The 25,116-nt window shown below is 47.2% G+C and overlaps 1 protein-coding gene across 1 annotated transcript in view; it reads left to right on the top strand.

The window, feature by feature from the left end:
* Positions 1–25,116, top strand: part of sema5a (sema domain, seven thrombospondin repeats (type 1 and type 1-like), transmembrane domain (TM) and short cytoplasmic domain, (semaphorin) 5A) — a 122,779-nt gene that overhangs the window by 16,581 nt on the left and 81,082 nt on the right. The window contains exon 2 of the mRNA XM_079755155.1: positions 16,302–16,524. Coding sequence (XP_079611281.1) covers positions 16,377–16,524 — 148 coding nt within the window. The 5' untranslated portion in view covers positions 16,302–16,376. The remainder of the gene's footprint in view (positions 1–16,301; positions 16,525–25,116) is intronic.

Below are 25,116 nucleotides of genomic sequence, written 5' to 3'. Positions count from 1 at the left end.
GCCCAGCCACCAATCTTCACCAGAGGAAAGAAAAGGCAGTTTGACCCCAAAAGGTTTATCAGAGGGCAAAACTCTAATTTACAAACCTGCTTGGCACTTTGGCACCTCGCCCTCTAATTGTACTTCTCTGCTGACCTTCCCATTGACATTTTACAGAGCAGAACTCTCTACCTGCACACTCAAACTAAACACCAGCCAGCCCGCTGGCTGGAAGTCGCTGGCTAATGAGCACAGGAGAAAGGACGGCTTGGCTGTTAGTGCCCACCCACAGAATCAGGCGTTGACGATGATGTGGGCGCGATAATGAGGGCGTCCGTTACCGAGTGTCATGTTAGGCTTCCTCGTACGATGGAAGTTTTGTGTTTTGACGTGAACGGGCCCATGTTAAGTGTCATTAAGGGAGGTGGAAAAAAAACGAACAACGTAGCTATGTGTCATGAGCCGTCTCTTTCTCGCTCTCCCTTTCTCTCTCTCTTCTCTCTCTTTCTCTTTCTCGTTCTCTCTCTCTTGCTCTCTCTATCGTTCTTTCTCTCGCTCTCGCTCTCTCTCTCTTATTCTCTCTCCCTCTGTCTCTCGTTCTCTCTCGTTATCGCTCTCTCGTTCTCTCTCTCTCTCTCTCTCTCTCTCTCTCTCTCTCTCTCTCTGCAGGCATCAATATGGGAGAGATTTTCTGGGTGAGGTACGGAGGTGTTGTGCTTTACACGTGTTCAGTGGCATTGGGAACAGGGAGAGGGATAAGGGAGCTGACCCAATTACCATACCCAAAAAGTCAAGCAGCCACCATCCCTCAATGGTAAAACGTTAACCTACTTTGACGTACAATCCATCATTGAGGCGGCATTCCCTGCCATTCTGACTCACCTCTTCTTCTGTTTTTGTTTTTGGCTCGGTTCGTCAACCAAGGTAAAACCGGGAAGTTAAACAAATAGGGAAACTCAAGGCGGAACCTTAGCGGTTGTTTAAAAGGTAAAGCAAGTTGGCTGTTTTGTTTCTAAGAGGCTCTGTTCCATCCAACCGATGACCTGGCTTTTACTTATGCTGCTCTACTCACTGGGATCGGCTGGGAGAATGAATGACCTCATTGATTCAATAATGCATGGTGATATATTCAGCGGTACAGTAGGCTAATTGAATTTGCAGTCGGCAAGACCTGATGAGCTAAAATATGCTTCAACACTGCCTGTGTTGTGGGTAAACGCGTAATGCTAATTATAATGACAATAATTACAGAGGGTATGAAGATAGTTTTTTTTTTAAACTGCCCGCACATTATATATTTGTTTAATGCCTCAACACTGCGTGTCAGCATTTAAACAAATACAATTTACCTTTAACCGGCAAAACCGGCGCTGTTGTAGAAAACCCCATCACACAATCCCTGCAGAACTCCAATCTACACGCTTTTATATTGAATGCTTCAAATATTACGGGTCACTAATATAGGCTGTAATCATGCTCCGTTATGCGTGGAATCTCAAAGGCCGACGCAAGCGTTTGGATTCCCTCCACCCTCCGCGCCCCATTCCCTGCCACGTAAATGAGCTAATTAGGCAGAAAACGTAATATATGGATACGCTCACCGCAGAGGAAAACAGGATAATAAATCTGGGAATAACAGTGTCATCTTTCCACAAAGGTTGCAGCGCTCCATTAAATATTCATGTTCAGGGGGGCTGGGGGTATATGGGAGTCAGAATGTTTATCCTGTGTTGCTATTGGTTTCCACCTGCAGTTGCGCTGGGTTCCTTTTACCTCCGCAGATAAACTGATTAGGCTGATTGAGGAGGCTCTATTCCCTAAACACTCGCTTGGATGTGTAAGCTTGCCTGTGTGTGTGTGTGTGTGTGTGTGTGTGTGTGTGTGTGTGTGTGTGTGTGTGTGTGTGTGTGTGTGTTTGTGTGTGTGTTTGTGAGTCTTTGTACTATAATGGCTGTCTCTGTTATGTCTACATGGATAGTATCTAGTCGCCAGCCCCCCCAAACCCCCTCACCTCCAGTCCCTCTCAGACTCAGGGAATAAGTGGGTTGTGATAATAAATGGATGGATGTGTGGTTCGATGGATGGATGGTTTGGTGGATGGATGGATGATTTGGTCGCTGACGGATGGATGAATGATGGATGGATGATTTGGTCACTGACGGATGGATGAATAATGGATGGATGAGATGGAGGGTCGGGTTGATGATGGATACTGATTGATGCTCATTATATCGTTAGGGGAGTACGGTATTATTATGAAAGGTGCCCTCATTGTGTTCAGCTTGTCTTTTAGAACGGAGCGAAAGCTACTGATTATCTGGCAGCCGTTCACTGACGCGTGGATGCGCAATCCCCTGAACACGCGGAATAAAGCTGTCACCTCGCACTTACCCTATCACAGAGCGATACGAGTACATTTCCCCCAGTGCTGCGCTCCGCCCGTGGTCTAGCCAATCAAGCGTCAAACACTAAAACCGCAGCTATCCGAATTAAGGAGGGAGCCATTCCCCCCCCCCCCCCTGCGAGTCCCGGCAGCGCTCGGTGGAATCCCACCGCCAGCCGCTGGCTGCGTGCCGCGCGGAGGGTCTAAAAGTGTCTTTAAGTCTCCGGCTCTCTCTCTCTTGTGTTTTTGAAGTGGGATACGTGTCAAGGCCGACTTGTCCGTTCCCATCTGTGAAACCTAATCCACTCCTCCACACAACCCCTACACACACACGCATACACATGCACACACGCACACACCCACATGCACACACACACACACACACACACCCTGCTCTGAGTGTTTCCGAGATCAGAGGAGGAGGGACTGAAGCAATGTGACAGAGACACAGACGAGAGATGAGGAGAACCAGTGCAGATGGACGGGTTGACAAACAGAGGTTGGGAGTTAGAGGGACACATCTGTTTCGGCTTGGTTTGGCTGACAGAGCATAGGGTGCCTCAAGGCCCGGCCGCCGTTCCCTGGGATGAAGCCTATCCAAGGAGACACGGCTCCGGCCCTGAAGACGCACAGCGACATGTGCATCGTCGCCGCACTACACTGCGCTTCTCTATGCCTTTCCTCATTAATGGCATTGATTTTCGCAGCTTTCCCGTCCTAACTTGTACAGCGCGATGGTACCCAGAGTCTGCCCGCTCTTCCGCAGATGCACGCACACACACACACGCACACACACACTTAAACACAACAGACACGCACACACACACACACTTAAACACAACAAACACGCACGCACGCACACACTAACACACACATACACAGGGCATACCCACACATACCGTCGTGCGCGCCGCACACACACATACACACACGTACAGACGTGCGTGCACACACACTCACACGAATGGCGTGCACTGACGTATGCGCTGGGGTGATTAATTGGTTCCAGTGGATCCAAGAGCTAATTTACTCTCCCTCTTGCCACAGCTCCGTAAGAGAGCCAAACTCCAGGCAGCCGCATATGGATCCTGTCCCACCTGTGTGTGTGGGGTGTTTGTGTGTGTGTGTGTGTGTGTATGTGTGTGTGTGTGTGTGTGTGTTTCTGCTTAATAGAAGCTTGCCGTGTTTTTTCCTCTCGAAAAAGAGCGGTCTGTTGTTATTGTATGTACCGATTTTCTGTGGATATAATAACGAGGAGCGTCTGTACTGGGAATAACCAGCCTTGTTATCTGTTGACTGCAAAAAACAGGAGAAAAAAAATGACACATCTGGAAGATGGATTATTCTTCCTCTTTCCTTCCACCTTCTCCTCTTCCTCCTCCTCCTCCTCCTGCACCTCCTGTTGGTTTTGAACAGCAGTGCTTTTGGTGTCTTAAAGCCACCAGCCGAAAGGGCTAAAAGTCTCAGCTTAGAGGCAGGGAGATAAAAATAGTCTGTTTACTCTTTACAGACAAGAGCAATGTCTTCTTCCTTTACAGCTGGCTTTCGTGCAAATTGAGCCTGACAGTGTGGGGAAACGTGTATAAAACTGTATTTTGTGCCACTAAAGTTGATTGATGTTGAGCACAAAACCGTATATGTGGCGGAAAAGTGCAATTAAGGCGAGCCACAACAAGCTAAAGTGGCCCTTGTCTACGTGTTGGCCGAGCTGCAGTTTTGTTTATTTTGCTGAATATATGCGCTTCGTGACTGTTAATTTGATAAAATGCTCAATTACAAAATGTAAATCGTGACAGAGTGTGTGATTATGTGTCTCTCACGAAAGGAACAATTCATTTCTTTTATTCAAAATGAGAGACTGCCTTTTTCAATACATGAATGCGCTGAATGGTGGTTAGCCTCGACACTAATACGCATCACCATTCACCCTCATTCATGCTCTTTGGCTTCTCTGTCTTTACTGCTGAGGTGGAGAAAGTCCAATCTTGGAGTGAATGGAAGGACATTCTTTGACTAGAAACAGCTTTTGTAGAAAGCTAGGTAAATATTACACAATGGTAAAAAAATAATAATAATCGCTTTATACACATCCTCAATGTAAGAGCTTGAAACAAACATGTAGTTATATTATATATATATATATATATATATATATACATACTACAACAGAGTTTACATGGAGATGGTTAGATACAGATACTTTGTGTCATTTACTAGCGTAAATGATTTCCTCTCAAGTCTGAAATTCAAGAACAGAATTTGGGGGAGAGCTTCACTAAGTTTTTTTTCCTGCTATTTAAATATGGCATCCAAAAATGCTTTGCTATTTTTCTTTGTTCCCTTGTGGGAGAGGAACTCTGTTGACTGTTGTGGACATAAGAGTCTCGGTTAATCGATGATATTGTGGGGAGGGAAGGTGGGGGGGGTGTCTGATTTGAATATTAAGGTGGCATCACACAGCACCCCCCCCCCGCCATTAGGGTCAACAGTGTGTCAGTTCTGCTCCCATGGCAACCAATCAGTGCAACAGCCCTCATCTGTGTCAAATGTGCTTTATATATATATATCTGAATATATACATACATTAAGTGGAAAATTAAATAGATAGTGGGTGTGTGTTTGTGTGTGTGTGTGCTAATTAAATATTCATGCTTCATTCCCCATTCTGCAAGTGCTCTGACTCTATAATTTTGCTTTATTCCCTCCAAATCTTTTTTGTCGAAATGCCTAGAAATTACAGTAGAGCTCCAAATACCAACTGAGCTGGATTTAAACCACAATTTTTAAAGCATTTTTTTTTAAAATTTTTGCATTGTGTATTCACCCAGGTTGCACACATAAAACCCGAACTATTCTCGATAGATTGAGGGTAAACAAACAAATAACTCCCTTCTCTGGCCGTCTTACTTTGACCTCAATTTCGGAGTCAAACAGTTAGACCTGCTGCTTTTAAAATATGAACGAAACAGAGACTACCTCCTCCTGGCTTTCAATAATTGTTGTATGTCTAGAAGCTAACATTCAGGTGTGTTAAGCAAACATGCAGGTGGCGGGAACGAAGGCAAGGTCAGACTGGAAATTGCTTTTTCCGACATGTTGGCTGAGAACCTAGAGGGTGGGGATCTCTTCGCTAGCATGATGTCACTCTTTCTCCACATACCGTGTGTATGTGTGCATGTGTGTGTGTGCGGATGTCATTATAGCCTTATTTCTCCCAAGATTACATATTGGAAGCACACACACACACACACACACTGAGGTGGGTTGTTGTGGACATGCACGCACGGAAACACATGCACATAGACACAGACACACACACTCACACACACACACACACACACACACACACACACCGCACGATAGATACAGAATGAGGTGGGTAAAAATAACTTCATGATTTGTGAACCTCTGGAGAGTTAGGGTGGGACAATCCTGAAATTGCTGGGTGGTTATGCCTGTGCCTGTGCCTGTGTGTGCGTGTGTTTGTGTGTGTGCGTGTGTGTGTGTGTGTGTGTGTGTGTGTGTGTGTGTGAGTGCGTGTGTGGTGCGTGCGTGCGTGCGATCGTGCGTGCATGTGTGTGTGTGTGTGTGTGTGTGTGTGTGTGTGTGTGTGCGCGAGTGCGTGCGTGCGTGCGTGCATGCATGCATGCATGCATGTGTTTCCGTGCGTGCATGTCCACAACAAGCCACCTCAGTGTGTGTGCGTGTGTGTGTGTGTGTGTGTGTGTGTGTGTGTGTGTGTGTGTGTGTGTGTGTGTGTGTGTCTGTCCCAGATTCAAACCAAGGTTGCGGTTTGAGGCCGTGGCTGTGACCAGGCAGCCCTGTCAGCGTTGGCTCTTTAACAAACACAACAACCTCCCCCCAATACATCTCTGGGCCCCTTCGGCTCCTGCCAGCAGATGTATTGTTTCTCAGGCCGGCACAAAATATACACACAGGAATCACAAAAAAGCCTCAAGCGAGAGCGCAGCCATTGCTCAAGAGTTGTTTGGATATGATGTTACCTGGAAGGACCTTGCCCCTCCCCGGGTCTCTTCGCTGGGAGGGTTGTGACTCACTCTGGGCCAATGCAGCGGCAGTCCTTCTATTTATTCAGTCACCTGTGAGTCCCCTCTTTGTCTTCCATCTTGTCTCGTTCTTCATCTCTCTGTATATGCTTCACCGTTTTCTCTCTTTCTCTCTCTCTCTCTCCTCCTCACCCTCTCTCTCCTTTACTCTCTTTTCTTTCTCTCCTTCCTTCACCCTCTCCCTCCTTCCCTTCCTTTTTCTCTCTTTCTATCTCCCCTTCACCCTCGCTCTCCTTCCCTTTATTTTTCTCTCATTCCCTCTCTCCACCTCTCTCCCTCTCTCTCCTTCCCTTTCTCTTTCTCTCTCTATGCATCTTCCTCTGGGTTTCTGTGTGTGTGTGTGTGTGTGTGTGTGTGTGTGTGTGTGTGTGTGTGTGTGTGTATGTCTCCCTCTCCCTTTCTCCCTGTCTCTCTCTACTTATCTACCTCTGTGTGTCTGTGTGTGTGTCTCTCTCTCTCTTTCTCTCTGTCTCCCCTTTATGCGTCTCTCCGTATCTCTCTTTCTCTATGTGTTGCTGGCCCTCTCTTTACCTCTATGTATCTCTGTCTGTGCATTTAATTCTCGTTTTGTCTTTCTCTCTATTCATCTGCCTCTGAGCATCTGGCTATGTTTTCCTCTCTCTCAATGCATCATCTGTGTGTGTGTGTGTGTGTGTGTGTGTGTCTCTCTTCTCTCTCTATGCATCTTCCTCTGTGTCCCTCTATATATCGCATCCACCTCATGTTTTCCTCCTCTCCATCTGTTGAGAGTGCAGACAATGCACGTTAAATACGCAGCGTTAACAAATCTAACAGATTGGGATCCGGACCAGTCGTTCCAACCGCTCAATGTAGGATGTCCCATTTCATTAAATGTTTACCCCAAACTCAGGGATGTTTTGGGAACAGCTTGCACCACTCTGGGACCTCGGAGAAGTAGATAATTACAAAAAAGGACTGATTAAAAGCATCCTTGACATCCAAGTGAAGCTGCTCTTTCAGTCGACAGCGCGTGTGTCTGTGTCTCTCGCGGCACACTGTAATCGACACGGATATTAGCACACGCACACATGCAGAGAGGCGGTGGCACCACACTATGTTCCGTCACGCCGCAGATACATGGGATAACAAGACCGCCGGTGTGTGAGCTGCGTGCCGGGCTGAGGAGCGGCAAAATGTTTTATCCACAAAGACCCAAGCGCCGGCGCACCTGGGGAGAAAATAACTGTTTACTCAGCACGGTGTATGTGTGTGTGTGTGTGTAATGGTGTGTGTATGGATGTGTGTGTGCGTGGGGTAGTGAAATGATGGTGTGATGAAAGGAAGGATAATGCACGTGCATGTGTGAAGGCGCTCAGGCGTCAACATCCCTCCCCCCCCCCCCCCCCCCCCCACACACACACCACCAACCCACCCGGTTCTGATTTGAAAAAAAGGAAGAAGATGGGTGCTGCGAAACGGAAGGCAACACAACTGTGAACCTGAGAAATAACAAACATTCACTCAAGGGAGTAATCTGCCCTCAGATCCAGCGAGCGCCACGCAGGGCTGAGAAGCATTTTGCTGTGCGCCGTCGAGCCTTTGATGCCAGCGTTATCCTGCCATCCTCTTCTCTGTCACCCTCCGCCAGAGCCATCAGCAGCACCACAGCCAACTGGGGGAAATATGAACACGCACAGACATGCACGCCCGCACGCACAAACAAACACATGCATACGCACGTGTTCATATGCGCATGTTCACACACACATACACACATGCACTCGTGCAAACGCATATGACCACACAAGCATAAACACACAAACACTTTTGCAGACGCATATGACAACACACACATACACACGTATTCTATTTCACCAGCTGACATGGCTGGTGAAATAGAGAAAACGGGGGCAGCAGGACAGATCAACTTGGACACACCAACAAAATGGCTCCAAGGAAGAGAACAAGGAGAAAGAACATATATCTGTCGATTCAGGGGGATTCAGGCTCAGCCTTTTCGAGGGGCGGAAAATACAGGGAGAGAAACATCCCCCCCGCCAGGAAGCCAGACAAAAAAACAGAACACCTGAACACCTTAATCACCTTAGTTCTGCTGTGTGTCCGGGTTTGAGGCCATGACTGGGGTTTATTTTACTGCTGCTGCTGCTGTCTAGCCAGGTCGCCTGTGAGGGGCGGGCAGACGGCCGGTCCTCTCAGCACTCTGGTGTGACCCCCCCATCCCACAGTCAGCCGTCTCTCGGTGTTTGGACACATGCACCATCAACCATCAATGCCTCCACTCAAAGCTGAGTGGTGTGTAGGTGTCGGCGTGTGTTTTTGTCTACTCATAGTTATTTGAATCCTGTGTGAGAGTGTGTCTATGTCAGTGTGAGTGTGTCAGTGTGTGTGTGTGTGTGTGTGTGTGTGTTTGTGTATGTGTGTGTGTATATACTGTATACGTATGTGCATACTCCTTTGTGTGAGTGTGTGTACGTTGCTGTGTGTAATCATTTTTCAAAGGTTTCAAGCGTGTACAAGTGCACGTGTGCCCTTGTGCAATTTGCAGTGCGCATCCGTGTGCTTGCAATGTGTGTGTCAGTGTTTTTGTGCAAGTGCGTGTGCATGTATTGTGTGTTTGTGTGCGTGTGTACACAGTCATTCATTGTGTATGTGTGTGTATGTATGTGTGTGCACGTGCATTCATTGTGTGTGTCTGTGTGTGTGTATGTATGCGCGTGCACGTGCATTCATTGTGTGTGCGCGTGTGTGTGCGTGTGTGTGTGCGTGTGTACACAGGCTTTCATTGTGTGTGTGTGTGTGTGTGTGTGTGTGTCTGTGTGTGTGTGTGTGTGTGTGTGTGTGTGTGTGTGTGTGTGTGCGCGTGCGCTTGCACATGCATTCATTGTGTGTGTGTTTGTGGGTGTGAGTGGAGAGGGGTTGTTTATTTTGGAGCCTCTTCATTAGGTATACTGAGATCCAGTGCGGATGAAGTCCCCGTCAGACTAATCAATAGCGGTGTTAATATGATCTCCCCTGCCTCCCACCCCTGCAGGACGACCCCTAATTGATTAGTGAACTGACACCTCGCATGCCCCACTGCGTGGTTATGCAGTGCGGAGTGTGTGTGTGTGTGTGTGTGTGTGTAGACGTGTTTGTCACCCTGGTAGAGACAGCCTCCTGTCTGTCATTCTCTTGATATTTAAAGCAGGCTTCTTTTTTTAAGATGGCCGGTTCACTGGAATCATCACCGGGTTATGTTTCTTCTCTTCGGTTCTAGTGGACAGAATAGCAGACATGTCCCCTTAAAAACATTTCCACAGGATCTCTCCGTCCCGGTCCCACTATTGTTTTTGTGCGCGTGTATGTGTTTAAAGTGGATGGATATTGGGTTTGGCGAAACAGAGCCAGTGTGTCTGAACACAAAAGCCTGACCCAAAGCGAGCGTCTCTGCCTGATGAATGCGGTTCAAGCCACAACACTCCCCAGCTCCTGTTCGCACTAGGGAGAGATCCACAGATGTACGCTGTCACCACCACCCTGAACGTACCTCCACGTTCGCACACAGAAAGGGTTTGTTGTCTCCATTTGCTGCTTCGGGTGTTCAAACATATCCGACGATGATGAACAAGGAGTGAGTGTCGACCCATGTTTGTCTGAGTGTGCGTGTGTGCGTGTCTGCCTGCGTACTTGTGAGAAAAAAGAATCAGGGAGAGGAAAAGTGAGGGGAGTCGGAGGAACAGGAGTAGCGCTGGGATAAATATGCTAGTGGATGGGAGACTTATACTCATAACCAGGAGAAGATTTAGTGCGGGGCCCCCGAGATGCACACGCAAAGCCCCATCGGAGATCTCCCACAGGGCCGGTGACTAGTGGGGAGATGGGGAGACGAATAACTCCTTTGCTCCCCCCTTCCCCCCGTCGCCACCCCACACACACACACACACACACACACACACACACACACACACACACACACAACACACACACACACACACACACACACAAACACACACACACACACACACACACACACACACACACACACACACACACACATAAACACACAAACACACAGACATATACACATATCCACACACACACACACACACACACACATGCACATTACCACACAGACACAGACACATACACATTACCACACACACAAACACACACCACACACACACACACACACACACACACCCACACACACACACGCACAAACACACACACACACACACGCACAAACACACAAACACAGACACATACACATTACCACACACACAAACACACACACACACACACAAACACACAAACACACAGACATATACACATATCCACACACACACACACACACACACACACACACAAACACACAGACACAGACACATACACACAGACGCAGACACATAAACATTACCACACACACACACACACACACACACACACACACACACACAAACACGCAAACACACAGACATATACACATATACACACATACACACACACACACACACACACAAACACACAAACACACAGACATATACACATATCCACACACACACACACACACACACACACACACACACACACACACACACACACACACACACACACCCTCCACTCTCATAGATCATCAACATGGGAATTATCCAAACCATTTACAGAGTTTGGTTTTCATTAGGCTTGTTTTTTTTCCACCAAACTTCAATCTTTCCTAGGTTTCCCTAGAGCGCCGTAAAGCTTGACGGCAATCCATCTCCCTGCGTGCTCAGGGTAGGGGTCCAGGAGGAGAGGAGAGGTGTGGTGGATACAGTATAGGTAGGACTTGATGAACAACTGCGAGACAGGGGAACCCAAAGGAAAACACTGGGTTATAGGGTCCAACGCATGGCTCGCTCTCTCTCTCATTTGTTCTCCCTCTCCCTCCCTCTCTCTCTCTCTCTCTCTCTCTCTCTCTCTCTCTCTCTCTCTCTCTCTCTCTCTCTCTCTCTCATATTTATGCCTAACGCTTTGGTGTGATCACATATGAGATGGAGGGGAAATTGAGGAGAAGCAGGGTGTGGTTGGCGGCATAATGATGACATCACCACTAAATGGCGATGTTTAGTCTGCGGATGGCAGGTCACACATACAACGCGCCATCAAAACGCTGTCACACCCCTATCCCGCCAATGTCGGTTCACCCCTTTACACAGATGTGTATTCTACTTCATTGCCACAGCCGCTGCTGGCTTAACGCCAGAACAAGAATGCCCCCCCTTTCAATGTTTGTACATTTTATACTGGAGGCAAGGCGAAATAACGCTGTACCAGCCCTGCTTTGACCAGGCTGTGTAAAAAGGGCTTATGTCTCTCTCTCTATCTTGCTCTCTCTATCTCAGGCTCTCTGTGTCTCTCTCTCTATCTCAGGCTCTCTATCTCAGGCTCTCGATGTCTCTATCTCTATCTTGTTCTCTCTATCTCAGGCTCTCTATGTCTCTCTCTCTATCTCAGGCTCTCTATGTCTCTCTCTCTCTACCTTGGTCTCTATGTCTCTCTCTCTATCTCTGCCTCTCTATCTCAGGCTCTCTATGTCTCTCTCTCTATCTTGTTCTCTCTATCTCAGGCTCTCTATGTCTCTCTCTCTATCTTGTTCTCTCTATCTCAGGCTCTCTGTGTCTCTCTCTCTATCTCTGTCTCTCTATCTCAGGCTCTCTATGTCTCTCTTTCTCTACCTTGGTCTCTATGTCTCTCTCTCTATCTCTGACTCTCTATCTCAGGCTCTCTGTGTCTCTCTCTCTATCTTTGCCTCTCTATCTCAGGCTCTCTCTTCCAGCCTATATCTGTCTACCTGTCACTAAACAGGGACTTTGCTGTATCTGGTTGGGGAGGGCAGACCAGTGTGTGTGTGTGTGTGTGTGTGTGTGTGTCTGTGAGTGTGTGTGTGTGTATCTGTGTGTGTGTGTGTGTGTGTGTGTGTGTGTGTGTGTGTCTGTGTGTGTGTCTGTCTGTGTGTGTGTGTGTGTGTGTCTGTGTGTGTGTGTGTGTGTGTGTGTGTGTGTGTGTGTGTGTGTGTGTGTGTGTGTGTGTGTGTGTGTGTCTGTGTGTGTGTCTGTCTGTGTGTGGTATTTCTGACAGGAGTTCAACTGCAGGGCTCTGCAGGGTCACGGGGGAGAGTGTAGCTCACCGGCTTTTGAGCCTTCATTGCTGCCTGGCGTGTATGTGTGAGGGCGGGCCGTGTGTGTGTGTGTGTGTGGGTGCGTGCGTGTGCGTGTGTGTATGATGTGGCGACTGAGGTCTGTGGAATGCACACCAGCATCGGCACTAAAAAATGCCATTACCCTATCAGATCTCTTACGGCGTGCACACAAACATTCAGTCACTCACTCGCTCACTCACTCGCTCACTCACTCGCTCGCTCACTCGCTCGCTCACTCGCTCACTCACGCACGCTCCCATGCTCCAACGCACGCATGCACACACACCCACACACACACAGATGCACATACATTCCAATGGTGCGTACACAAGGGCGTAGCATCGGTTTGAGGTTAGGTGGGGGCGCAGTGAGTGCAAATAGCGTTTCTGGGGTAAGCTACCAGGGAATCAGATGATCTAAACATCTTTATTTAACAACCACCATAACCTTCAGGTTTGTCTTCATACCAATTACTTTTACTTGTATTGACATTTATTATTACCACAACACAGATATTCCACAAACAGCATATCTTTTTATGGCACATATTTTTTTGCTTTGCAGCTTCTGTCTGAGAAACAATTGGCATGGTAGCGAAATGCAGAGTCATCTTATATTAGTTCAAGTACAGTATGAAACTTGTCTTTAATTCTGTATACAATAGAAACAGGGTCAGACTGGGACTGAAAAATGACCCGGGACAGATCACACCCGCTGCACACCGTACATAGATACATATATTTAAATGTTTGAATTCAAGCGTTGCTTGCACCTGGTCATTTTAATGCTGCATGCCTACAGGGGAAACAGCTCATTTGCATGTAGTAACTGGTTGACGGTAATTGTATTGTGCAGTGGCATTGCGGACCCGGTCCTAGTATCAGCATCACCTGAAGCAGTGGTCTTAATGAGAGCAGATGCATAAGACCACTAACGATGCTGATCTTGCCCTCATGCCCCTAATTAAAATACAGATGACAGCCATCATCTGTCGTAAGCTTGGCCTACAAATTGCAAACCTTAACCTTACTTGACTACTGTCACATCTGGTCTGCTGACAGACTACCGACATAGCACTGAGGCAGTCTACACATGGGCTATTTCTTTAGATTTAGTGACATTAGCTTGGCAAGCTTGTTGTTTTGTCTTTTATTTGTAGAAGTCAAGGAAACATAGAAAAAATTGAAATCTCAATGTGGCCCGATTTCTCTGATCATTCGCAGTTTGACACGGACTCTAGGCCAAACCCAAAAGACGAAAACCTTTTTCAGTAGCGTTCTATAAAATGGCCGGACAAGTAAATTGTTCAAAAGTTGGGTTGGGCGCCCAAGCCGCCCTCCCTAGCATGCTTATGGATCGCTCCGTGGTCAGACACAAACTGATTCAAAGCGAGGGAGTTTGCTGAAACTATTGTCAATTAAACGTATTCAACTTTCTTTGCATTCTGGGAAGGCTAGGTTCAGCCAATCACACACTGATAAGGAAACACACTCTGGACTCCGTCCAGAGCGTGTTACTGGGCAGTGGGAACTAGACCGGCCAGGAAGATTGCCAGAGGAAGTTGTTTATTGGCTTCTGCAGAGCAAATGATAATCCATTTATTAGATTTGGCAGACCTGTCCTGTCACTTCAAGAGGACCGAGATGGTTTATTGTAGAACTGTTTACAATTATTTTCAGCTTAATTGCTCAATTGCTTAGGTAGGAACAATCCACTGGTTCCTTGACGTTGGCAGGGACATGCCCCTAGGGTCCATAATAAAACCTACACCCTTGTGCGTACACTGCACCCAAACAGTAAACATTACATCGTGGCTCATTTTAAAGTGCTGCTTGTTTAAAACTTGAATCAGTGAGCTGTCTACAGGCACATTCTCACAGACACATTCTGAGTAATACCGTAATTCAACTAACTGAACACAGACGGCTTTCGTAGTGCCAAGGTTGCGACAAGAGTGTTATTCAACGAATAACCAGCTAATTAACCGGGAATGAATAACTGTTTTTAACATCGTCAATTCCTTTCTCAAGGGGAAACAAATGTGAATTGAACTGGCAGCATGTGCACCGACAGGTTGAGTAAAGTGGAAAAATGTGGAAGCGTGCAGAAAAAGCCGAGTGAGGCTTATATAACATGAATTATGGAGGCATAAGCAAAGAATTATGATTGAGAGAAAGAGAAGGAAGGGAGGCGAGGCAGGGAAGGGGGGAGAGAGAGAGAGAAAGAGAGAAAGAGAGAGAGAGAGAGAGATAGAGAGAGAGAGAGCGAGAGAGAGAGAGAGAGAGAGAGAGAGAGAGAGAGAGAGAGAGAGAGAGAGAGAATGGCATTGGAGGCCGCCTGCCTTCCTTCTGGATTGCAGGTGTTTTTCATTACTGTATTGCTGTGAAATGCGTGCAGCTCCATATGGCGGCCAGTGCAGTTCGCTCTATTGAATATGAACGGCTGTCAAAGAATCCGGGGAGCTTGAAACGTATTCATGTCTATGCAGAATAAACTTTGAGTTTATGTGAAAACTGGTTATTGTTACTGGAATATACAGTAACAATAAATAAAGCATTGAACCTTAAAAAGTCAATTATGTAGTTCCAACCTTAAAACATATTAGGTTTCGTTTTTCAACATGGGTAAATGTGTATGTGTCAGAAACTACAGCCATCCATCTATCAAAATAAAGCCTTTTCCTCTTACTTGGCCCTTAAGTATCTATTGTCGGGCCTATCTTTATTTTGCAGGTCGATCAATCATGGTGAAAAGCAATGTGCAATACCATTAGCCACCACAGAGGCTTTTATAAAGTCGCACATGTTTAAAGAGTCTCAATCTAGCTTAATTTCGTCTATTTCCTCGAGAGGATCCGGGACATAATGGAGATAAGGAATTGGACAAGTGAATCTGTCCCTAAATGAATGAAAGTTAAGTTATTGGTTTGAGTAAGTAATTTGTTGTTATGACAAATGACAGTGCTGGGAAACATCAGATCCCCTAAAAGGGGGGTTTTAGGGAAACGTCCAGCGATCTTTAGGCTTCAGCCTCGAAAGTGAATCCTCTGAGTCTCTGCTTTTACAACAGCTACACTACAGGGCGGAATTGTTCCATTAGGATTAATGTGTCTCTCTTGTAGGGTGAGAAGTTTCTCGGTCACACACACACACACGTAGACACGCACGCACGTGCGCCCACACACACACACACACAGACACACACACTAACACACACACACACACACACATACACACACGTACACACACACACACACACACACACACACACACACACACGCACACACACACACACACACACACGTGCACACGTTCAAGGTAAATAGGGGAATACAGCACTGTGTGTGAATTATGAGCCAGGGGTCAAAGGTGAAAGACGGGGTTGGGGGGTCAGTGTTGAACTTGTGGGAGTCCCAGCAGCAGCTGTATGTCAATGTAGCTCCCATGGCTATCTCGTTCCCTCTCCTCTGCCAAACTCCACCTCTCCCACTGTCGCACCTTGCTCTCTCTCTTTCTCCGTTCAACCCCGCGTTTTTAAGAGATTCATTCATTCATTTGCTGCTTTGGTGCTTGTGTCTATACAGAGATGCTTTACTTACTGTATTAATATATAACACTGCCTGGGTCAAATCAAGTGTGAAATTGGAAGTTTCCTAAAATTGTTTCTGCTCTCTCTCTCTCTCTCTCTCTCTCTCTCTCTCTCTCTCTCTCTCTCTCTCTCTCTCTCTCTCTAGGTGTGTTGTCTCTGTGATGCTCTTAGCCCCCTGAGGCCAGAGGAGAAGTGAGTCAGGCCCAGCCCTCCCCCCTTCATGGGACACCCCCTTACCCAGCATGCACTGCTGCTCCTGCAGTGCATGCTGGTCCTGCGGCCAGGAGGCGTGGCGGGTCGGAGAGGGCCGGTTCTGCTGCCCGAGTCACCCTGTTATAAAGCCGAGCACCCTCTGGTGCCACACTCAGGTGGGGGACACGCTACACACGCACGCACACACATCTTCACATGAACACACACACACACACACATGAACACACACACACACACACACACACAAACACGCACACCTCTTCACATGAACACACACACACACACACAAACACACACACTCAGACAAAGACAAATACACACACACACACACACAAACCTTCACATGAACACACACACATACATCTTCACATGAACACACGCACAAACATCTTTGAATGAGCACACACTAAATACTAGCAGAGCTTACGTCGCATGGTACCGACTGTCTTACTCAAGGTGAAATATGAAAACAATGATAGATCAAAATCTGAACGTTGATTTATTTTATGCTAATGTTTTGGAGGTTTGCTGTTTTCGTTGTCTTTTTTTATACTTTACAAGGTCTCACTTGAAAACTGTCTTTTATCTATGTTAATCTGCCTTCTTGTACATGCGGACGCCCACAAACAAACACCTACACCCACACATTCGCACACCCACAGACAATACTAACACACACACAAACACACAAACCAAAATGCACACACAAAAACACACACACAAATGCACACATGCATGCACACACACCCACAAAACCACACACCCACAGAGACAATACTCATAAACACACCAACACACCCACATGCACACAGACACACACACATGCACACACACACACACACACACACACACACACACACACACACACACACACACACACACACACACACAACCACACACACCAACAATGGGCATAAAGGGGCATATTTTATGGCCCGCGCTGTGTCAAATGTAGCCCATCGTACAAGCCCCCCTGTTACAGCTTCCCTTTGTGTTGTACACTGCTCGTACAGAAGAACTCCACTGTAATGACACGTGGCTGCTCCCACAAAGCCCCGGCGAGCTGCTTCTATCTCGGCAGAGCCCCGGGCAGATCACCCCTTAGAAACTCTGTCTCCACGGGGTATTCACTGGAGGTATGCCAAGGTCATGGGAGACGAAAACGTGCATCCGCCCGCGACACCTATGGAGTAGAAGTCTGATGGCAAGCGTCCTCCTTTCTGCTCAAGCTCGCTCTATTCTTTTTGATTCTATTGCTTACTCACTCACGCACACACAAACACGCACACACACACACACACTCTCGCTTTCCCTAACTTTGTCTTTCTCTCTCCCTCGCAAACTGTGTGTGTGTGTGTGTGTCTCTCTCTCTCTCTCTCTCTCTCTCTCTCTCTCTCTCTCTCTCTCTCTCTTTCTCTCTCTCTCTCTCTCTCTCTCTCTCTCTCTCTCTCTCAGAGAATGGAGCCTATCGATCCGAGGACGAGTGTCTCTAACTGCCCATAGTTAACTCGACATGCTCTCTCCATAGCGGGGGAAGGGGTTGTGGGGGGGAGGGGATTGCACCGTAGCAAGGTGTTTCCATAGATACCTTCAGGTGTAGGAGTTATCGTAGTGACCCTGAAGTAGACTCTTTGTTTAATTCTTCCCTTCATCTCGCTAAACCGGGGCCTGTCATCGTGGTGGATCGACCGCGAGGAGGCCTTGGCCGACCGCTCTTGTTGCTCACTGTGATGAGGAAGTGTTATGGAGGAAACATCGGTGTTAAATCCATTTTATGGACACGGTTCTGCCTTATAAAGCCAGGCTGGCGGGCAAAGCCACCCTCTATGAATCGAGTCTGGACGTAGGGGTTCTGAAGGCAGCAATATCAATATATGCTATACACTGATATGAATTGGATGATAAAGTTCCGGGACTAAACCATCCCTTACTTTTATTCAGTAACGCATTATTTTATTTATCGGCGAATATTCAAAGGACATCGTTTTTTTACGCTGTTTTCCAAACGGCTCCCACGGCTATTTAATGAAGCTCCTCTTTCTCTTTAGAGGCATCCTTAAGCCCAGTAAAGAACGCCGTAGCACTGATAGCATTCTCTCCCAGCCGTTCGAGGACAGCGTAGCCCACGGCTGCTGCCACGCGCAACAACACGCGCCGTTCAAAGCACCCACTGTCATATTACAGCCCTCAATTATCTTCAATGAGCATCAAACTGTACAACTCTGTCAACATCAACGTTTTAATATATTTATATCCGTTTTATACGAACCAGGGCTCAAACAGAGAGCGGGTGCGCCCGCGCGGGTCTTGAGAGAGGCCTAGTTTTATTAAAAAGCTATTAAGGTTCTCTTTGTGAGTCAGCCGTGCTGCGTGTGCGACAGATTAATCCCCGGTTGAGGAGGATGTGCGCTTGCCGTTGTTGTGGATCCTTCTTTCTTCAAGGATGTGAAGGAAGAATGCAAGCCTGTTAAATATACCCAGAGCTTGCTCATCTGTGTTCATCATGGGCGAGCCGTGCCCAGCCGTTAACTCCCGCTGTCCAGTTGGACCGTGGACCCCGGGGGACGCCCGTACTTATGCCTGACTAGAAGTCGGCGAGTCGACTTGAAAAGGGTTGTCAGAACTTCTGTGGAACGCGGCTATTTCCGCTGGGTATGTCGGCCCGCCAACGTGTGGGCCGGCGGGGTTTAACGACGCCAGTGGCGACGCTACTTGTGGTGCCTCCTTGAGCTGTCATACGAATGTGCTTAATCCCTTGCAGTCTCCGCAGTCCGCGGTCTTGCTTCGAAAAACTGGTTCATCTTGAAATGAACGGGATGTGGCAGTCCGTATTTTACAGATACCGAGATATCGATGTCAACTTTTATGTTGACCAATAGAAGGCAGCGGTGGAATGGGCGGGACGCAGGGAAAGGTTTGCCCATTTCGTCTGGGTCCCCTTGCGCACAATTCCCGGATGCTGCAGTTTTCTTTGGTCTCAAAGCGGCCATTATGTCCGTGCGAACACAGCGTCCACGTTTTTCCTTTGGTTCTCAGTAAAGCGGGGCCTTTTGGGTCAAGCCCAAGGTCCTTTCATGGGGCTTTGAAGTTCAGTCCGGCCAGAGGTTGGAGAGTGTGCAGCGGGAGTTGGAAGTCTCTGGTGGACAGCTGTGGTGGTTAAGGTCGGACAGAGGTTAGGAAAACACGGGACGGAGCACAGAGGGAACAGGGCTGTTATTGTGATCAGCTTTTGGAGAGGGAAAAAATCTGAAAAAGTCAGAGCTGCAGGCAGAGTTTGTGTGTGTGTGTGTGTGTGTGTGTGTGTGTGTGTGTGTGTGTGTGTGTGTGTGTGTGTGTGTGTGTGTGTGTGTGTGTGTGTGTGTGTGTGATGTTGTACATTGCTAAGACACTTACAATGCCCCCATAAGTCCCCATCAAGACATGTGTCTTTGGGGGACAGGCTTAGGGCTTAAAACTGGCCTGGTGATTACTGGAAGCCAGCGTAAGAGTGGCTGTGCTTCCTCCTGTGGGTTGACTTGGGAAGGGAGTGCCCTTCCCGGGTTTGACCTGCATTGTTAATGGTAGTTTGAAGGACTTGTTACCATGGTTATGCCCTGATGACTGTTTTCCTTCTGTGTTCTGGGGAGGTTTCTGTGGATGGGAAACAAATGTATGCATTGTAAAAAGTACATTCATATTTCCTTCTGTGTCTTCAAGAAAGGGGATGTTCCCGCAACAGAGAATTTGTAAATGCCCGTAGTTTTATATAAAATTCCCACAATTCCATTATCAAACATTGCATCTCAACGAGACAATGTAAATGCTTTTATTATTCACTACCTATGGAAAATGACAACCCTTGGCCTGATTATCAGTTGCTTCAAAGTCTTCACAATTCCCTCGAGATAAAGAAATAACCTGATAGATATAACGTAATACATTTTCACTGCCGAAGTGTGCACAATTGTACACCAAGGTATAAACAAGCCGTCTTATTTACACAAACAACAAAAATCCAAACAACAAAGTTTTGCAGCTCAGTCCTATAGCTTCTGTCCTATCCGCCAAAGCCAACAGATCATTAGAGAGTGTTGAATAAAAAAAACAAACACACATGAATGTATCACATTTTAAAAACTCAACTGATTACATCAGCTCTGTGAAACCATTAATTTGGTCCTTAGAAGCTAACTTAAAATTTGTCCCTGTGGCGCTGCCCACAGAAGCCAATGGATCACAGAATACTCAACATTGGCATGCTTTGTGGATATAAGACAGCAATGCAGCGGACATGCTGCATCTTAACATCCAGCACCAGCCTTCCTTGAAATGTCTGAAGTTTATGTGGCTCAGATTTCCCCCCACAACCTAGCGCAGAGGAAAGGCCTTAACGCCACGTTGATTCTGAAAAACAAGTACCATCAAAAAGACACATAGATATAAACAGGGGTTACACCATAAACGCTATTATTTGTGATTCCCCAGAGGGGCGGCTAACGACCAAAGCAAAAGCCCCTGTAAAAGAAGTCTCGCTCCTCTTAGCTTTGAAAACGTAAGCTCGCAGCAACATCAGCGGCCAAAGCCTTTAATGTGAAGGTAGGTCTTAACTGCCTCGCTTACCCGGGCCTTTCTTTTACGGCTCGCTCTCAATCCGAGGTGGTGTTTGGTTTCTCAACCACCGGGCCAAATCACTTCCTCAAATCTACTGACGCAAGCGCCCGCCGACGTTCCCCTCCCCCCCCTTTGCCGATTACGGCTAGACAGCGCTTGAGACTGAATGAGCTTTCTCTAGTTCCCTGACCCCCTTCCACCCCTATTTACACCACACACAGGAAAGCCATTCATGTTTCTTCGATTGTTGTGCCGCTGCCGGCCGGCGTGAGGGTGAATTCACTCGGCAGCTCAGGCGGTGTTCGCAATCAAACATTGCTGCTGATGCTGGGGGTAAATATGGATACGTCGTCCTCCTGTCGTTCCCTCTTTTCTCCGTCAACTGTTCCATTTTGGAATGGGTAATAACGTTCCGGGTTTGAGATTGACAGAGCTGGAGGAAGACAGCCATTTATTTTGGGAAGCGGAGAGCAGAGGATGTGTTAAGGGAAAATGATTGGGCTGGGATGAGGGTAAAGGGTTGTGTGTGTGTGTGTGTGTGTGTGGGGGGGGGGGTGGGGGGGGGGGGGGGTGTGTGTGTGTGTGTGTGTTGTTCGTCATTTGTCTCTGGGGTGTATATGAAGTTGTGTTTTCATGTTAGTAATTGCTTTTTGTGTCTGTGTTAAGGTGAGAGTTTATGGAACTGTTTGTCTGTGTTTGAATGCATGTGTATGTTTGTATGCATGCAAACTTGTACAGCATGTGTGCGTTTTCCTATATATTTATATGTGTTTGTTCCAGTGTTTGCATGCATCCATGTGTTTGTATGAAGGTGTTTGTTTGCATACAAAAAATTACATTTTGTGTGTATGTACAGTATCAGTATTTATGGTTGTGCTTGTTTATGTTTGCATCCACTTGCTTGTAAGTGTGTGTGTGTGTGTGTGTGTGTGTGTGTGTGTGTGTGTCTCCATGTTTGGTTGCATGTGGGCTTTGCGTGGGTGTGTGTGTGTGTGTGTGTGTGCGCTCATGTGCGTGTTTGTGTGTGTATTGTGCAATAACACCTCCGTCTAATCATCAGCCAATACCATGATTGAGCCAGTAGCTTTGCTCTCACGGCCATGATGCGATTATGTTATCAGAGGAGCAGGTTGGGGGGAGGGGGGGGGGGGGGGGGTGTCGCAGTAATCATTGGTGTTAGGTGGTGGTGTTGTTCTTCTTGGGGTAGGTGAAGGTGGGTGCTGGTGGCGGTGGTGGTGGTGGTAGGGAGTGGTGGCACATTTGTATGCAGTGAATCCTCACCAAAGCATGGAAAATCGGGCTTAGTGCCTTGGAAGCAGAGTGCCATCCGAAATGTCTGCCTGTCTCCATGCAGACTGGGAAGCAAACAAGAAGGGAGAGCAAAAAAACATAAATCTCCTTGAACAAGTCAGTCGTGACCTCCCAGACATTCACTTCAACAGAGGCAAATGGAAATGTGTTTGCTCGTGGAGTCTAGAAGCATGGATGCTATTGTTGTCATTGTTTCTTTGGGGTTTTTCGGTACACCCTTTATCCCGTCGTTCTCAGGAGCTCCAGTGGAGTGGCGCATGGGAGTCAGATGCAAGTGTCGGCACCCAGCCCTGTTCAAGCTAGGCCGCGCTGTGGTAGAGTTTGTTCGCGCCGCACAAGCCCACGCTGGTAGATGTTTTTTGGAAGTTAACCCCCTGTCGCTCAGCGGTTTGTCTGGGGCTCTCGTCTGGAAATCAGTCAAAAGTCTGACGCTTCGCAGTCAATCCAATAAATCGGCTTTTGATGCTGCTTCCAAAAGCAGAACCGGCCTGCGGATAAGCATGCAGTGTGTCAGGTGTGACGGCAGCAGAAGAAGTGCTTTTTCCATCTCTAGTCCTGCTACAAAACACCTCTGCCCGTTTGAAGATATATTACCAGCAGTTTAGTAAAATTGGGGTTATACATTATCATTCTGAACCCCAACTCAAAACCAAACTCAAAACGGAGCACTTTTGAAACTGCATAAAACATCAGCACTCAATTTGTATCCACCACACCACTGATCAAGGCAGTAATGCCACGACATATTGTAAGTGTGTGTATTTTTAAAGTGCTCTTCAATCCAGCAAGAGAGAAGTGTATATATATATATTTATACATTGTGGCAACCCGGAGCCAGCCCAGGTCCCCTGGAAGCTGTCTACCCCCAGTTGGCACTATTGGGGCCATTGGAGCTGGGGCCAATTAAGGAGATTCAGAGCACCTGAGGAACAGGTGGAGAAGCAGGCCTTAAACAGCCTGCTCCTCCACTTATTCTGGGCTCTCTCAGCCATGTGGCTCGGGCAAGGAGAGACCGAAGAGACCGGGGATACGACCGTCGATTCCTCCCAGGTTTAACGTTCTTTTGTGTTTTTTCAGCGAGAGACTTTATGTTTGATTTTGGAATAAAACGTGCCTTTTTAGTTTTTCCCTGCAAAATTGTGTCCTGTTTGGGAGGAGGTGGTTCGCTCACCTTGCAGGGTTGCCACAACATATATAGATATATTAATCTCTCTTGCTGGGTTGAAGGGCACTTTAAAATAAATGTATTATCATCCCGGAAACGTTCTATTAGCATCGAATTGTAAACGGTATCGATTGTTAATTGCACCACCAACCTCCTGAGGAGGATCAGGGAGTCAATGGTCAGGAAGTTGACCCGAGCAGTGGATGAACGAGGATGTTTGTGAGGGTGAAATGGCCGACCACTCGACAACAAGTGCATGTTTTGACTTGTTCCAACTCTAAGTATGCTCGGTGGGATGCAGAACATTAGGTCTCCCTATCATGTCTGCTCCACCACTTTTTGACTAAACGCTATCGGGTAACCAGACAGCAGACAGGGCCGGCCACATCGCGAGTCGGCAAGCGCCCGAGAGCCCATGATTCGATTGGTCAGGGGTTAATGGCCCGGGCGCCATGACGACAGGCGTGCCCAGGATGAGAAGTCAATAGCTGTCTGGCAATTCTCTCCCTTTCGTCCGCTCCTGCGCTTGATCTTTCTCTCATGTGTGATGTGTGTGTGAGTGTGAACCTGTGTGTGTGTGTGTGTGTGTGTGTGTCTGTGTGTGAATGTGAACCTGTGCACATGTGTGTTTACGTGTGTGTGTGTGTGTGTGTGTGTGTGTGTGTAATGTCCTTTGCAGTACACTAAACATTTTCTAAGATACATTAGCAATTAGGGTTAATGGACTGGAAGCCTTCCAAGCAAGGTTTCTGTTTGGAAATCTTAGTGGTTCTGCCTTACGGCGTAAGAACGTTGGATCGATTTATCATTCAAAAAAAATGTATTCAGCACAGAACTATAAGAAAAAGACTATGCTGTTTGAGGTTATGTGAAAAGTCCTGTGTCACCTGGTCCTGTAAATGGCTGAGGTCGTTTTTATTAACCTTTTTTAACAGTCTGCACCTGCGTTTGGGAGGATCAGGTCGACCTTGACCCAATGGAAACAATGGTATCCAAGCCAACACAGCAGATGTGTTGCGTTGATGTGAGAAATCAACAAATTAAACGTTGGTTCATTTTTTGACAAAGGTGCTAACAAATTAACGGATTGAGCATTTCAGCCTGTTTCAAGCCTGTTAAGTTATCCTTTATCCTTCATTTGTCCCTTTGAGGGAAATTCTTTCTCTGCTTTCGACCCACCTGTGTGCCGGTGACCCACCTGTGTGCCGGACATACACACACAGAGGAGTGACCTTGTCAGAGGTCCACACACATGGGGGTACACCGGCACTCCCGGAGCAGTGGGTAGCCGCAGTGCAGCGCCCGGGGAGCAGGTGGGGGGTTCAGGTGCCTTGCTCAAGGGCACCTCATCCGTGGATGAGGACATAGAAGAGTGCTGCACAGCTACTCCCCCCGTCCACATATTTTGCCTACCGGTCGGGATTTGAACCGGCCAAAGTCTGCCATGGATGTTCGCTTTGGGCCAGCCAATCGCAAGGAGAATAACATTCATTAAAATAAATTGTTGCTTTCAGACTTTAAAAAATTTAAGTTAGATATTAAAGCCTGAAGCCTAGGCTATCCCAAACTTTTAGAAATGATAGGGCAAACTGTGAAATCTTCAGGGTACTATATCCGAATTTCTGATTACTTTTGTCTTGCTGTTATTCAATATCATATTCTATATTATGTACTATGTATA

This window comes from Pollachius pollachius, assembly GCF_949987615.1.
Source record: "Pollachius pollachius genome assembly, chromosome: 17".
Classification (NCBI taxonomy): Eukaryota; Metazoa; Chordata; class Actinopteri; order Gadiformes; family Gadidae; genus Pollachius; species Pollachius pollachius.
This window is presented reverse-complemented; position numbering and strand designations above follow the sequence as displayed.